Source organism: Oenanthe melanoleuca, chromosome 1A, assembly GCF_029582105.1.
Source record: "Oenanthe melanoleuca isolate GR-GAL-2019-014 chromosome 1A, OMel1.0, whole genome shotgun sequence".
NCBI classification, from domain to species: Eukaryota; Metazoa; Chordata; class Aves; order Passeriformes; family Muscicapidae; genus Oenanthe; species Oenanthe melanoleuca.
The window spans coordinates 60,479,023-60,496,144 of NC_079334.1; the positions used below are offsets into that span (position 1 = coordinate 60,479,023).

At 37.8% G+C, this 17,122-nt stretch overlaps 1 protein-coding gene across 6 annotated transcripts in view; it reads right to left on the reverse strand.

Moving 5' to 3' along the window:
* CACNA2D1 (calcium voltage-gated channel auxiliary subunit alpha2delta 1) overlaps window positions 1-16,722 on the reverse strand; it is a 342,789-nt gene extending 326,067 nt beyond the window's left edge. For 3 of the 6 annotated variants that reach the window (XM_056514832.1, XM_056514799.1, XM_056514841.1), the window contains exon 1: window positions 16,010-16,711. In XM_056514832.1, the coding sequence (XP_056370807.1) occupies window positions 16,010-16,104 (95 nt within the window). In that variant the 5' untranslated portion in view covers window positions 16,105-16,711. Of the gene's footprint in view, window positions 1-16,009 lie in introns of all 6 variants that reach the window. The other 3 variants (XM_056514818.1, XM_056514809.1, XM_056514827.1) reach the window with 3 other exon arrangements.
* Window positions 16,723-17,122: the final 400 nt, after the last annotated feature.

Consider the following 17,122-nt stretch of genomic DNA (forward strand, 5'->3'; position numbering starts at 1 on the left):
TGAGTGTGAGAAAATGCTCAATCCTCATGAAAAATGTGAAATACTTCTAAATGTGGAGTTTCATTTTGGACACATAGCTTGGGAAGCAATTGCAAAAATATCTCTGAATCTTCTCATAAGTAACCCTAATTAGTTGCTTACCACTAGTAGTAGTTTTAAACACTAGTCAGTAGTTACACTTATCAGCTAAGTGTACATAACTAATTTTTATACAGGTATTAACTTTATTTACACAGAGGTGAGAGGCAAATGAATATAAAAACACGTGGAAGATAATGAACTTGTATTCAGCTTAATAAAGAGCTAAAGGCTCACAGAGGAAAGCTGTGTACAATCCACACACGTACAGTAGTTCTGTGTACCTTAACATCACAGGAATAATTTCAAGCTGTATAGGGTAAAAATTATGGTTTTGCTGGTATCAGCATGCATTTTACTATCTGCATCCAGGCATTTCCTCCACAGTTTAAAAGACAGAGGATTAAATAATTCAATACTTGGGGGAAAACAGAACTCAGAGCAAGGGCATGTCATGGTGCCTGGCATGGTGCAGAGTGGCAATGACATGTGTGGTGCAGACCAATTAGCAGAGGCAGAGATAACCATGCCATGCATCTAAGGTCACACAGTCATTAGCTGCTTATAAAAGGACTTCATAAATTTAGGTTTGAAGCACAGTTTATATTTTTTTAAAGCTTTTCTTTGTTCTTTTTGCTTTTTTCTTGGAGGTCATGCAGATTAATATATAATCTTTGTAATTCTGCTGTTAAGAATATTCTACTAGTTGTCCCATACTTCATAATGGGTAAGTATGATACTGCTGTACAGTCTCAATAACATTGCCAGTACAGAGAAATACAGCAAAAGATATTACAACATATCACATTGGCTATTCCCACCCAAACCAAGGGATCTCAGTGTAGTCATACAGAGGATGTGAGGCTGAACAGCTATCAACATTTCATTGAAACTGAGGTACAGAAACTTAAGTCTCCTCCACTGATCAGTCTGAAGACAAAAATGGGTCCATACTGGATGTACTTTAAAAAATAATGTAGCTCCTTAAAAAAATTAGCTCTGCCAAGTCCTACAAATATTTTCATCCCATCTGTTGCATGGCCTGACTGTTCAGAAATATTCACATGCAAAAACAACTCCAGCATAACAATGGTAAGAGAGAGTTCTATGAAGTTTTATGAAGTCCTAAAGGGTGACAATGTGCATTTACAAAGCACTAAGAGCATTGCAGTAAATATGGGGCAAACTACTGCTCTGTCCTACCTGTCTCTAATGGAATTCATCTATGACAGACATTATACCATTCTTCATGTCTCTCCTATACTGATAACTGCAATGAAAGATAGGAGAAAAAAAAACCTATAGACTAACTGGCTGTCTTGCATAATGGTAGAGGTGCACACACACACATTAGTACACATAACATTGCTCCTGCCATCACTTATTCCCCTACAGGTATTATTAGGGGAAACTCTCAGGAGACATAAAATATATTGCTTTATCATTACTAGGGATGCTGTTTCCCTGAAAAACCTTTTGTCTAAGGATCTCTGCCTCATTCTCATAAGTTTCTCTCCCACTGAATCTGTAGTGATACAGGGACTGTTCCTGCTGTTTGGAGGTTTCAAGCATTGGGTTAGTAAGAACTGAGACACACACACATGGTGTGCACAGTGCTGCTGTTTGAGATGTGGACACAGGAAATCTCAACCACCCAGTCTGACACACTTCATTCACATATGTCAAACTGAACTGTACTCAACAGATTCAGCCATATTAGATCCATAAATGCACCATAGATACAAAAAAAAATAAATTATGCAACAGATTATATTCTGTACATAATTTCTATGAATTTTTGAATTTTTTTTTACCACCACTCAGAAAACAAAGGTTCCACACTATTTCCATGGAGCTTTAGCATTATTTTGTTCCATGGCACGAGAATGGAAACGGTCAAGTTTAATATCATTAAAAGATATTGACAAAAGTGAAAACCAGTGAACATCACTGTGCTTCTCTGGAGCAGATCAGCAACAAAGATAACATCTATAGAAGCCTTTAAAGTAATCCACAAATCTTCTACTAAAAGCAGAATTCAGAAATAATGTAAAAACAGATAGAATCCTAGAATAGTCTGGGTCACAAGGAACTTTTAAAGGTCATCTAACCCAGCTCCCTGGAATGGGCAGGGACATCTTTAAGTAGATCAGGTTGCACAGAGCCCTGTCGAAATTGACCTAAAATGTTTCCAGGGAATATGCTTTATCAGTGTTATTTTGTAATAATTTTTCCGATCAAGTAGCTAATTCGGTACTTGATCAAAAAATCTGAAAGACTACAGTAGAAATATTTTATTTCATCTCATGACACCATTTCATACTTATACCTTTTAAGTGAACTTAAAAATTGAAAGTTTTTTAGTGTTTTCCTTTTTAAGAATACACCAGTTGAAAATAAGAAAGTTGGGAAAAGGAAAAAGTACTATCCAGCTCTCAAGTAATACAGAAGAGAGCTTCTGCTCTTTCATATTTCTTTTCAGTATAAATTTAGAAGCTTAACATTTCAGAAGCACCAGGACAGCTTTTAGAGAATGGATCCACAAGATACTTAGTTGTAATGTCAAGGCATTTTGTATATTTAATCTGAATTTTCCTTACCTGAACTTGCAGGCTAAAGTCTATGAAGTAGCTGATAGCCTGAATATGCATTCATCATTTTAATAGCAGTAAGAATTCAGCCCTTTATTCTGCTTTGATATGTAATAGCAAAAATCAGCACTTACACAGCATATTACAAACAACTGTACAAGCAATTCTCCATGCCCCTTTGAAGAATTCACTGATAAAGGAGAAAACTGGGTAAGAAAAAAGCAGACTGCAAAAATCTTGTATTATTGTAAATGGTTTGGAAGCTTTAATTGAGTCCAACTTACAACTTTGAAACCGTGTAAATTCAAATCAAGTCTAGATTTGAGATGCATAGAACTGAGCTTTTCTTCTAAAAAGAAAAGGTAAGCAGCAATGATCAGTATTACATTTGAACAGAGGCAGACAAGTACTGGTGAATTACTTGAGCTGAGAGGAAAATCAGGTGGCCTTTAGATTGCTGGCTTTAAAGCTCCTGAGAATTTTTTTTTTTTAATGTATCATTTCAATATCATTTCAGACTCTCAGAGAACTACCCAGACAATATAAAATAATGATACTTCACTGTAAATAGCCCTTATTTTTGCATTGATTTTGTTTAGATAGACATTGAGTGCTCAAAAGATTGTGTAATTGCTACGCTCTGAAAACAGACAGCATTATCAGCCAAGAAAACCTTCATTAGTTCATTATCCAATTTTCCCAGGTGAAAGAAATGTTGCATGGAGAGTGTGTGTCTGTGTCAAATCACATAGTAAAAAACCACAAACTGAATCTATCTAAATTACTGTTGAATTAGAGGCTCTATTTCACAGCAACAAACAAAACTGTGCACCTCATGCAGCCTAGATTTGCCTACCAAATATTTGTTTAAGAACTTTGAAGTAAAACACATTTAAAATACTGCAAGTTTTTTGCAGGGTTTTTCTCTTTGTTTTTTTGGGAGGTTTTCTTTTTAAAAAAGGGTTTAATTTATTACTTTGCAGACACTGTAGGGAGGTTTCATTACAAGTAATGAAGAACTGCTTTATTTTAAGCAGTCTTTGAGTGATATTGCAGATGATCCTGGTTTGCAGGTTAACTCTTTGGCCATTAAAAATGCCTTGAGTAAGTTCTACCAAATACACATCTCTTAGTATCAGTGTAGGAAACCTGGATCTGGTCCACAAGAAATCTTACATGTGAAGTACTGAAATTTGTTAGATTTGGATATGTTTGCTCAAAAAATCACCGCACAATTAAAATACAGAGCTAGACACACAAGAAGTTTGGGTTTTTTTCAACCATGCAGGTAACTAGAACAGCCAGTATTTCTCTGCTATATTGCTGATATTTACTGTTAGTTTTTAGAAAAAATTCTGGCTAGAAAATAATTCCTGCCCAGTGAGAGGCTGTAGCAATTACTGAAGCCACACAGCACAAAAAACATGGCAGCAACCAGCACTCTCCCTTTCTGCAGTGAAACAAGGTCCTAGCAACACAAAAAAATCCAAACATCTCAAAGTATCTTTTTGAACAGGATATCTGTATCATAGCTTTTGGGTTCAGGGAATAGCTTTGGCTAATTGTTTTCTTTCAGTTCTCAAAAGCAGATGCTCCTACACTCTCCATGTGGTGGCAACTCATTTTACACTATGAAATACAAGGTATGTCCTTTGCAGCTCTACCAAAGTTATCTACAAAATCCCCCAGTCTTACAGTGGGGCTGCATTTTGAGTGATATTCTCAATAAAAGGTGTTTCCAGAAGAAAAATATACAGTTGGTTTTGTAACTGAAGACAGGATCACAATGAAGATATTATATGGAAAAATATTTAAGGCTTAACACAGTTTCTTATCTTGCTATTCTTAGTTTTCAAGTGTTTAAGCTTTATAATACTTTTAACTTTTTAAAAAGTTTTTCTAAAGGACTTTTTAAAATATTGATCATCATTTTATTCTGTAAACACATTGTTCCCACAGAGAGTAATGGGACAATTGTTGAGTAGAATACTATTCACCAAAATGAGATAGAGCCCCAGTTAATGAGATGGGTGGAACAAAATATTCAATCACCAATGTTTAACATGCATTTGCAACATTGAAAGCATCACTAATGAATACATAAAGTGTTTGTAGAAGCACGGATACCTACAAGAATAACTGAGAATGTTTGTCCAAGGCTGCCTTGCAGGCCATAAAAGTACTTTATTCTATCAATATATAGACTTATGAAAGGAAAAAAGTGCTATCAGCAGAACACCTGCAAGCAAATTATTGCTCCATACATCCACTACAATATTCTTTATGGTCATTTATTAACCAAAACTCTCATCATCCATGCAAGGAAGTGATGGGTGCTTTTAATCTTAATCTAATTTTTAATCATTTTTTAGACAGAGAGTATCTATACAAGGAACATATATAAAAGTTAAGACACTAGCAAAGTGCTTCTATTAGCAAAGCAGCTATCATACCAGAATTTCACCTCATGTCCCCATAAAGCATCAATATGATCTTTCAGACCAAATCCAGCTTCACAAATTTGTCTGTAAATTTCCTGCTAATTTTCATTCTAATTACCCAAAAACTCAAGACTTCATACACAAAAATGAATTATTACTCAGTTGTGCATAATGAGGGGTTAAGTTAAATTACTTCTATCATTCCTATCATTCCCAATTAAGTTCTAAAACTAATTGCTTATGAAGAAAAAAAAAAACTAAAACAAAAACAAAACTACAATAAACTCATGAAAGCCACTTAGAGTAAACCTGCACATTACTAGACATTGCAGTACTTTGAAAAGCAAAGTATTTTTTGCTTAAAATTCCACATTTTTATTTAATAAAATCATGTTTCTTCCTAATCTGGGGTAACATTTTTCAGTGCCTTCCAGCACATTAAGAATTTCTTTTTTACATGGACACTTGTTCAGTGGGGCACAGACAATGAAGTGGTGTCAGAACTTATCATTTAAAGGGAAGACAAATTACCACATCTGATATCACACATGGTTTCCTTGGGATATCTTATTATTCCCCTCTGCAAAGCCTAATACAATCATGTATTACATTTTATTTTATGTAATTTTCACAATCAGGCCTTGACAGTGATGACTCATTCTGTTGCAATGAAACCTGTGTGTGTTTAATCAGAAATTATTTTATGTGGATTCATCCTTGCACTCAGGATTTAAATGATATAGGACTGATATCCATTATGCTGAAATTACACTGGTGGAAAGAAGGATGAAATTGGCTACCCAACCATTTCCAAAGACATTTTCAGAGTATATCCTAGACATATTCTTAGTCACGCACAGACCCCTCATGTATTTCTAATCAGTCAAAAGAGACCAGATTCTGTCTTCAATTACCACAAACCTTCTCCCCATGTGTATATTACAGTGAAATCTCCTTAAGATATGTTCCTGCACATATTAGTGATTCTCTCCCAGTTTATACACCTACCACATAATCTAAAATACGTTCACAACAGATAAAAAACTCTAATCAAGATGCTAAGGCAAAAAAATTAGCTTGGTAAACAACAAAAAAAAAAAAATAATTGTAAGAACTGCATTTCATTGCTACTGTCTGTAGCAAACAAAAATAATTGCATTGAAAACTATGTTACTCCTGCTTGAAGTCTTAAGAGTCTTGGTAATTGTCAGGTAATTAGTGATTGTTGATGAACATCTTATTGCTACTAGTCTGTAAATAGAAAAAATTATGTACTTTTCTTACCATCTTTCTTATAAAAATAGGACACCTTTGCTTTATTAAACACATTGATTCAAGCAGGATGACAATTTGAGTTTCATTCCCATTTTAGAAATGGAATAAAACCAGCAGTAGCCTGTGCTGCAAAAGAAGCAACACATCATGTTAACAAGCTCATGTCACAAGCCCTTGCCTAGTATTTTCTCTAATACTGTCTCTTTTTCAAATATGAAATATTCACAGTACAAATTTCACAAAATCCTTGGATCCACAGCTCCCAGTGCTTTCCACAGTGGCAAAGGAATTGGCACGCCTGGCAAAGGAGAGCGGCGAGCGCGCGGGGTAGGCATGAGTCACACGCTGGCTTCTCTTCACCACACTGTCTGCAGAATTTGCTGACTCCTGTTAGTTTCTAAAAATGCTGTTAAGCTTATGTTTTGCAATCTGTGTACATCCAAGAAGTACAGATTGTGGGGATTAACTTCTTCCAGTCTCCAGATCACGTTACCAAAAGAAGCAGATATGATGGTAACTTTTCTACGAAGATTCTATTAAAAATCATCACTTTGAGGACCAGGTAAACCAGAAGTATCATCCATCCAGGAAAGGACTGGCCAGGCAAGTTTCTGAGGTAAAGTGGGAATATAGCAAAAACACATCTTAATAAATTAGGCTCCAAAGCTTAACAACACTTTTCAGCTACAGAAGGCTTTAGAGGCATTAGCTAATAAATTAATCTTGACTATAAACCCTTGCCTGACTAAATAGTAAGATACTGAAGTTTCCCACTTTACTGAGAGAAATTAATATCGAAATCTAAGGTACAAAATTTGAGAAATAAGGTGAGTCAGATAATACTAAAGAGAGGCATTTCATGATAAAAAGCTCAGCCATGATATACACAATTCAGGAGGTATATTAGAGAAAAGAAAAAAATAATATTTGTGATTAAATAAATTAAAGAGTCTACTGCCTCTTTTTTTTCTGTTTTTCCAAAATTGGTGCCACTGAATTCATTTCTTTATTAAGAAACACACACACAATTAACCAACCTAACACAGGATTCTTTCAACAGAAGATGAGGGTGCAAGAAGGTTCACTGCTCAATACACTTAGTTTCTATCTGTACATGCCTACATGGATTATTCTTCACTTTGACCTGTCTTTGAAAAAAATCTAAAGAATTTGTGACACCCATATGTAAAAATAATAAAATTACAAGTGAGGCTAACAGAAAAAATGGATGTTCAGTAAGCTCTGCAGAAATCACCCTACTTACCAATGAATAGTATATTATGTATTATGTCTTATTCTACCTAAACCAACTGCAAGAAAAATGCCATATACTAAAAAAAAAAAAAAAAAAAAAAAAAAAAATAGAACTTCTGCATTAACATTCTCATGAGAAACAACCATTTCTGGATTAAACTCACAAAACTGAGTTTTAAGGGCAGAGCATTCCCCAAGTAACAAGCATTACCTCCCAGTATAGAGCTGTATTTAGGATCCACAAGACTTCTGCCAAACAGACTACCTCAATCCACATTGGGGGAAAATTATTAATGTGAGGCTTCATTTAGCCATTTGAAAAATAAGCCATCTTTCTCAACACTAGTCCACATCAGAATATCATTAATTAGAAGTTGCCTTTCAGTGGACTGTGGTACTTACCCCTCAGCATTCTGACTGGTCTCATGGGACATTGGATCTACATGTGTGACCTGTAAGACTCAGGGAAGGAAAAATAAGAACCCTAATTTTGTACTTCATACTTCCTGTCATCTCTTTTTCATTACTCTTCTCCTTCCTGCAGTGTTGATAATACAAGTCAACCATCTCAGACTGCAAAATGTTTCTCTTTGACAGAACAGCTCCCATGACTCAGTTCCCTCCTATGGAAAAGGTTGGAATTTCTAATCAAGAGTCAACATATACTTAGTGTGGCAAATTTCTGCTCATTTCAAGAATGAAGAAATCTTCCCTTTTACTGGTAGTTTAAGACTACCTTAGTGTATAAAGAAAAATGCAGTATTAATAGTGACAATTTGGAACAGTGGCATGGTTTCATTTAGGTTCTAGTATTGCCACCACCCTCAGCCACAGATCTTTTGTAACTTTATTTTTATTTACTATCTGGAAGACAATTTCGTCCATGCTATAAAAATATAATAAAAATCTGAGTAAAAATATAAGGGTGGGAGAGATATAACTGGGGAACATTTGAAGCTTCTAGACCAGTCTAATGGGAACCTGCCCAAGGAAAATCGAAGCATTTCACTTCAAATATTGTTTGGATAAATCAACTCTAGCTTTTCTCTTTTAAATAAAACTTCACACAATTTATCCTCTGATTGCTACAAAAACTAGACTGTGGACTCAGCAACTCCTTTATGTTCTTACTTCTCAAATCAGGTCAAAAGTGAATCAGATTTTATTATAATGAATAAATTTGAGAGACTTTGCTCACAGATTTCAACTCAAGCATTTTATGCTGAAAAAAAAGACCACTAATCTAATATATACTTCCATGTTATACCTAATAAAGGCTGTGCAAAAATTATTCTTGGTTCATATCATCAATAGGATACATTTTAAAAAACTCATTTTCTTTCTGCGTTTCTGGATGTTTGAGTGTTCATCACGGTCTTGGTGAAACAAAGGAACTTTCAAAAAAAGGAAAATTATTAAATCACTATGTAGTATATCTGTTACAAAATCAGACTTTATTCTTACCCTACCCAAGTCTCAAATGAGAGGGAGTGAGAATGCAATTTAAAGAGGGTGAAAATCCAATAAATCACTTTTTATACTAGTCAGCAATATTACAATTTCACATTCTATGGTTATTTCAGGCCTGCCTCAGATTAAAAAAAAATCTGATTTTGAATTACTGTAATTAACTGCAAAAGCTTGCTGATTTGTTGATGCAAAATAATGTCAATCACTTCCATAAACTTGTTAGAAACTTAGTAAATAAATAGGAAAAAATGATACAAGGAACAGAAATTCACTCTGTCGTCAGTTTGCTGTTGGCATGCAGAGAAAGGTATTGTAAGGACAGACATAAGCAAAAACCATGGTCCTCTCCTTGCCATCATTAGTGTAACATTCTCAAACATATCTTGCCACAGTGGCTGTGAAAGAGAGTCTATTTTACATTTCACCCCAAAAATGTACTAAGTCTGGAAGAAAGGAAGAAAGGAAGGAAGGTGTGAAACAGAGTTTGCTTAGAGGCAGTGTAGGTCAAAAATAGCTTGGAAAGCAGTAGAGAAAGAAAAGAAAAATCCCTCTTGAGCTGAAGACCTGCAGACATATGCCATTAATTTTAGCTATTAAAATGTGCTTTAGTGTATTTAGAAAATCTTCCCTCTTGCACATATTTTTCTGAGAGTGTCAATGGGACTTTTTCATCCCAGGGTACAAGCAGCACAGTCTGGCCCTAAATTGAGAATGTACAGCCCATGAAGATTACTGAAGTGCAGTTGACAGTAATTTCACTATCAGTGATTTCACTATCAGCATTTTCACCTTAAATGTCAGCCGCCCCTGCAGCACTACTGTGTGCGTTACACGGTACTGCGTAACAGAAAAATCACATTCTGCAAACAACACTCAATCCAACTCTCCTTTCTACTGGAAATCAGGAGGGAAAGAAGAATCATAAGCCCCCCTAAAAGCAATGATCGATTTGCAACAGTAGGCAATGGCACAACTGATGCAAAACTTGGCTCTTGGTCGGATCCTAGAGAACAGAGGATTACCCTATACATCTTTGAGGAACGTTGAGTGGGATCAGGCTCTTTAATAGATTCAGCAAGAGAGAGAAATCAGAGCTGTAATCTCAAATGCAAATCATTTAAGTATTCATTGATACCTATCTTGCAGCAGCTCAGGGGGAGGAAAAAGCTGATCCAGGAATGGGCTGAGTGATCTGAGACAGAACACACAGGTGCTGCCCAGGGCTGGGGCACAAATGCAGTTCTTGTTGTGTACTTCTTATTTTCTGTGCATTTTCAAGGGGCTAGCTGTATTTTTTTACCAGAATACTGGACACTGACCTGTCATTCTTTCTATTAAGAAGTTTTATTCAGCATTTGTAAAAGACATAAATTAATTATGGCATCCGGCTTTACCAAATTGCAGCTATGGTCCAGTAATTTTATTCCAGGGTTGTTTTCTGGTAATTTTTTTTCTTCTATTAATGTAAATAACAAAGTACTAGAAAACAACATTTTCAGCCATTGAAAAGATCACCTTTATACACAAAGGTGTTTATGAGCACTCTAAACACAAGCATGCAGCTCGAGTATAGGCGATCAAAAACCCGGGTCCTGCTGCAAAGAAGCACAAACAGTCTGGGGCTCAATTCTACTTCTACTATGGTCAGCAACAGAGAGAATGAGTCATTTTTCTCTACTACAATGCTCCTAAACTGCAATCCCTATCTCACAGAGGTTTAAGTCAAATATTGGTCTAGAAGATAACACTACCTTGGATACAGATTCTTGCAGAAGGCAAGAGAGGTTCAAGGCACAACCATGCCACTTACCAGTGGGCAACCTGAGTCTGGGGTTTTTCTTTGTTACCAAACATTAAAGCAGGAAGAATTTGACCATGATTCCATCAATTTAAAATGTTCTGCTAGATAAATATTTTTAAGTTCTGCACAACAGGCCTTCTATTTAACAATGAATACATTTCAGGCTAATGTGCTGCCAAGTTCCAGCTCTCTTTCTAGCAGCTGAATTCTTGGATAAAATCATTTTGCAGGGTATGAGCAATGCAGTTCTGAAAATAGCATCACTGCAAAATGAAAGATGGCAAGAACCTCTACAATGCTGATTTATTTCAATGAAATTTCATCTTTTATGATTAGTATCTATTTTGATGTTTTCAGCTGAATTTTCATACTTAATAAAATGTAAATCTATTGAATTTGTTAATTCTGTGGCTCCAACATAAATACCTAGGAGGGATACAAACAAAGAAATTGCCCATTCACAATTTACATCATAAAATATATAAAACAGAAAAATGCTTTGTGGATCCGAATAATTTGCATTTATCATCACCACATTTACAGGGACATTTAAAAATGGGAAAAAAAACCAAAAAAAACCCACCACACAATCAAAAAAATCCCACCAAAACACCAAAATAAACATCACCAATCAACAAGCTGTTTCACACATATTCTAAGTATGTTTCCACTAGAAGAATGGATTGGAACAACACTCTTTGAAGTATCAGTGGGTTTAAGCATCTTGCATAATGTTCAGCATTTAGATGTGTGCTGTGAGAAAACACTAAGAGGTGATATTGCACTTCCCGGATTCAAAGTAGATTACATCTTTTGGCTCTCTTTCCAATTCACTGATATGAAGCTACACTTCAGTACTTTATTTTTTTCTCCTAATGTGAATATTTTTAAATAGGTTGAGAAAAAAAACAATTTTCCAATGAGAAAGAGCCTGATATTTTATTATCCATTAATACAAGTCTTTTCTAATTAACATCAGCAGCTAAACTGGCATTCTTATGTCACAGACTTTAAGCTATAAATGGGATTTTATGCACATGAGAGGTATCAAAATCCCTAGGTCTGACAATAGAAACAGATGAAAACAAAACATCATAAATCTACCTTTGGTCACTGGTGCCATACAGAAAGTGATGCTGTGACCAAGCCCCGTCACACTCTCAGCAGGATCTACACTTGTTAAGTCCATGTGCAGAAGCCAAAAATATGAATGTCCCAGTTGTGCAAGCCCTAATTCATATGACTCATATAGACTTCCCTAAGTTGTCCTAATGACACCAAAACAGTAAAGATGATTCATGCAAGTAAAAAAATGGGAATACACAACTTCTTTTCTAAAATTGTCCTGTCTGCATACATACAGATATATTCTCATATATATACTATTTTTATCTTTATATTATTTTTATCCACCAATGTTTTACACAACTTATGTAAGTGGCAGATCTGCCTTGAATATAATATTTAATGCAATACATTCATACAGAACAAGTGATTGAGGAGGAAAAAATGTTAAAAGATAAAGAAAAGAGAGAAAAGGGGTGGCAGAGGAAAATTAGAGGGGATAAAAAGAAAAGACATTAATATTCACAATGATATAGTAATTACAGAAACAATCCCATTGATTTTGAAAAGGCTTCATCTGTAGGTTTATAAAAATTAAAATATGCTTTGTTTTTTTTTTTAAATCGGTACAAACAGGTTTATTATCATAAAGGAGAATGTGTATCTTTATGTAGTACATTACTCACTATCAGTAACAATGTCAACACATGCTGTGCCAAAAGGATACTTAGGAATTACAAGATATACTTGAACTCAAGACTATCTGTCTTGATGCAGTACAGAGAAAAGAACAGAAATAAACTTGAGTCTTCTGCTACCATTGCCAGGCAACATACAAACCTTGTATATTTCTTAATATGTTTTTATGAAGTCTGTGCAGATGTGATTGATAAATAAATATATTTGGCTACAAAAAAAGAAGTGCTTTGCATACTGTGATAGCAGTAGTGTGGTTATAGTGCCAGGAGTACTATACACAATATTCTCATCTAAGTGCAAAATATCTGCTGTGTTGCAGGTGTAATTGTAGGACTTGGAGTTGCTGTGTCAAAAGCAAGAACGTGGTATCTTGTACCAACAAACACATCTCTAACACATGACACAATTAATATGATACATTTAAGTGGAATGCAATATGCATCAATCAGCAGCTAAGCCTTATAGCTCAGTTCAAGACACAATTATACAACTATGCTTAAATAGTTTATTAAAGGACAGTCTTCAATATTTGCAGTGAAATATTTCAACACTGAAAGCAAGGAATGCAATACCACCTGCTCAGATTTTCAATGAAAAATTAACGCTACCATTTCATACAACACAAACCTGCACCTGAAATTCTCTATATTTTGCTGTGTAAACATATCAGGGCCTTTTTGCCATATCAGAGATTTTAAATTAATCAAATTACTGAGATTCTATCAAACAGGCATCGCATAAACCCTCAGCATTTTATGCTAAGACGACTACATGCTTCTATATTATTATATTGGTGATAGGGACTTCTGAATGTTTTAGTAAAAGCACATGTTAAAATATTTATTAATGCAGAAGAAACAGATGACTGAAGGCAAAGTGATTGTACAATAATGAGGTGTTGAAGAAATCATACACTCTATAGCCCTGAATATGCACATCTTTCACACAACAGCTGGGAAATCCTGCTTCCTCAGACCAACTTTTTCACTAAGAGAAAAAAGAGGCTGAAAATAATGGGGAGAAAGCAGGTAGCTAAGCACATAATATCAGCAAACCTCCAGTTCTTCAATTATTCATATAATTTCTTTCCTTTATTCTCCTCACCCGCATTTTTTTTTTATTCCTATTTTTAATATTCTTAATATATAATATCTTTTACATTAAGAGCATTTGCGTCACTTCTCTTTGTTCTTCCCCATTTGTAATTTTTAGTAAGAAATGAAACACTGCTGTCAAGTCTTAAAAAAGAACAGAAAAAATGTGTTCTCCTTCACCTGTTACATCATTACTTTTTGCTAAGCAGTTCTCCCTGCATCAACCTGTTGTGTGCTGCCTTCTAAACAAACTAAGCCTTGCTTGCACTTTGATTCCATTTCAAAGGGGAAACACTACTATGAAGGATACACAGTCACTATAGATTGTTTCTGCACGATTTCAATGGAATAACAATCAGAAAAAAAGAGAGACAACAGCAAGTAGATTGTGCAGAACATGGAAATGCTGATGACTAACATAATAATCTGAATTATTTTATCATAGGTATAGTTATAATTAAAGTTGTATGTTTCACTGTTGTCCATTTCTATTATCATGACTGTCTATAAAGGTAAATTCGGAAGGAAATTAGCAAAAATAGGCGGGAGACAAAACCAGTTTTAAAAGAATATCACATATTCTTATGTTAAAAAGTGATCTGGACTTCTATTTGAAATTATATATATTCCTTTTATATTACATTCTTTTAATTTCACTGGGTGCCATTTTTCTTTCTCTTTTAAATCGAGAAAAATCCACACAGAAGATAAATTGTAATTAGTTGTGTATGATAGCCTTATCAGCTCAGTGAGAAACTGTAACTATGGGAGCTCATAAAACTGTAAATACGGGAGCTCAAACACAAGAAAACAATGAGTTAAAAAGCCCTAGATTTGTATTTTACTACACTTGCTTTTACATGGCACACCTTTATAAACTGCAACACGAGAATGTTTTAAAATGTAATTTTTCCTAGAATGAAAGGCTGTATTTTTTCAACTTAGATGATGCTAAGTGGTTATTCTACACTTATCTTTGTATTCCTTTCATTTAACAGTGCGAGCATCCCTTTGAGTCTTTCATAATGAAACCGATACTCAGAACTGAATCCAATTATAACAACCTACCAGCAGTACTAATTGGTGAAAATGCATTGCTGGTAATTACTGCATTCTTCTGCCCAGGATGAACGACACCAATAAATTCTACCCAGTGCTAAACAGTAAGGAAAGACTACCATTAGCACTGTTTTTCTTATGTAAAATGCATTAAAGTGAGTCATCCACTTTAAAGTTACCTATTGGTAGCTTTAACCCAGATTCGGAGACTAAGGTAAGTGCTTCAATAAAAAAAACAACCAAACAAAAACAATATAAAAATAATGAGGCGAGAGAGAAGAAAAAGGAAGGAAACACCATCACATAGTGCTTTGCCGTGGATTTTTTTTTTTCCTATCTCTAGGCGAATCTTCAATATGATGTATTGGCTTCCTTTTGCCTTTCTTTTATTGCATCATTATTATTTGATCTTTGCACTGCTCTGGGCAACACTTTCATGCTAATAATTCTGCAGTGCTTTAAAGATTTCTATCTCAGGGCCAGGCAAGGCAGCGAGCTGCGTGCACCGCGAGCATCCTTCAGCTCTCGCGAAGGTATTTCTGAGAAGTACGGATCGGCAAGGCCAAGGCTGAAGGAAACAGCCCTTGGGCTGGGTGGCTTTGGGGAGCAAAGCCCCTCGGGCACCCAGCGCAGCCCCGAGCCCCGCGGGAACGGAGGGAGCCGCAGCTCGGGCTCGGAGCTCCAGCCGTGCCCGCCCCGCTCCGTGCCGGCCGCAGAGAGGCAACGCAATCGCCTTCCGCGAGGATTGTAATAAAATTGCGAAAGTTTTCAGGATTTTTTTATAAGCAATGTTAGAGCTCTATCCAGGCTGGAATAACCTCTGTGGGAGGAAGGGGCGGACTCTGTGTAACTCGAAACTTTCTTCTCGACAAGGATGACCTGACGGGGAGTATTTGGGAGCCGCTCCGGAGCGGGATTCCCAGGCGAAGCCTTTACCTCAAAAGTCCCGCCGCCGGCCGTCAGTGGAGCTTCCCCCTCCCGGCGACCGCCCCGGCGGGACCTTCGGCTACCCTGACTCCTTCCTAAGCAGAAGCTGCCGAAAACCTACAGTTTTCCCCGATCGTCACTTTCCGCCGGGTCTAACTTGATTTCCCTTTGTATTGTCGCTGTCCCTGGCGCCGAGGAGCGCCCCCGCCCCGGCCGTGCCCCCGCCCCGGACCCCCGGACCCCGCTGGGACTTACGTGGTGGCCGAGGGGAAGGGTCCCTCCGAGGAGTGGTTCATCACCAGGGACTGGAAAAGTGTCAGGCTAAAGACCAGCAGCCAGCCAGCAGCCATCTTCCTGATCGAAGATCGATCCCCCTTGCCCAAGTCGGCGAGACGGCAATAATAATAAATTCAATTATCGTGTGTGGCGGTGCGGGGGGGGCCGTGGTTCTTTAAAGCCTCCTCCGCTCCCCCCACCCGCCCCCTCGCAGGAGGCGCAGCCCAGAGATGCGCGGAAAAGCGGGAGCGCGGCCGAGGGTGGGGAGGAGGAGGAGGAGAAACGATGGAGATCTGTGGGTGGAGTGGGGGAAGAGGCGAAACAGAGAAAAGAGAGCGAGCGAGAGATACTCCACTCTGTGCTACTCCAGCAGCAGCTCCAGCTTCATCCGATCCGCCGCCATCAGCGCTACTTTTGTAACAGATCCTACCCTGCGCGTGTGTGCGCGCGTCCTTCCCCGATTTATTCCACCGATGGCAGAGCAGAAAGAGGAGGAGAGAGGCAGGCGGGGTGGCGGCTCCCGAAAGAAGAGGAGGGAAGCAGGGGGCAGAGTTGGAGATCGCGGCGGGCTGTGCCGCCCCTGCGGCGGGGAAAGCCGGGGAGCGGCGGGGGCGGCGCGGGCGCTGCGGCCGCGCTCCATACAAGGGAACTCGGCCGGGCCGCCCCGGGCCGCGCTGCCCCGCCCCGAGCGCCCCGCACGCTATTTTTAAAACCGCTTCGTGCCTTATTTTAATTCCAGCCCCCTCCTCCCTGCTCGGCGGCAGCCGCGCACGGCCCGTGTGCCACCAGTCTGGGCTGCGGTTTAAATAGCTCTTCCAGGGATGTGTCGAAATGCCGCTCCCGCTCCCCGCGGCCGCCGGAGCAGCGCCGCTCAGCCCTGCGCAGCGTCCCGGGCGCCTCCGGGAGCCCCCGGGCTGCATCCCCGCATCCTAACCCAGACACTCATTCCACATCCCTCTGAGAATTCACAGGGCGCATTCCCTCTCCTCTCCTTTCGTTTGCCTGTGTTCACGCACACCAGTCTCTGTGGCAACTATACGCTCTCGGTATAAATGTAGAAAGTAATCCAGGAAAATATTTCTCAGCTTATTT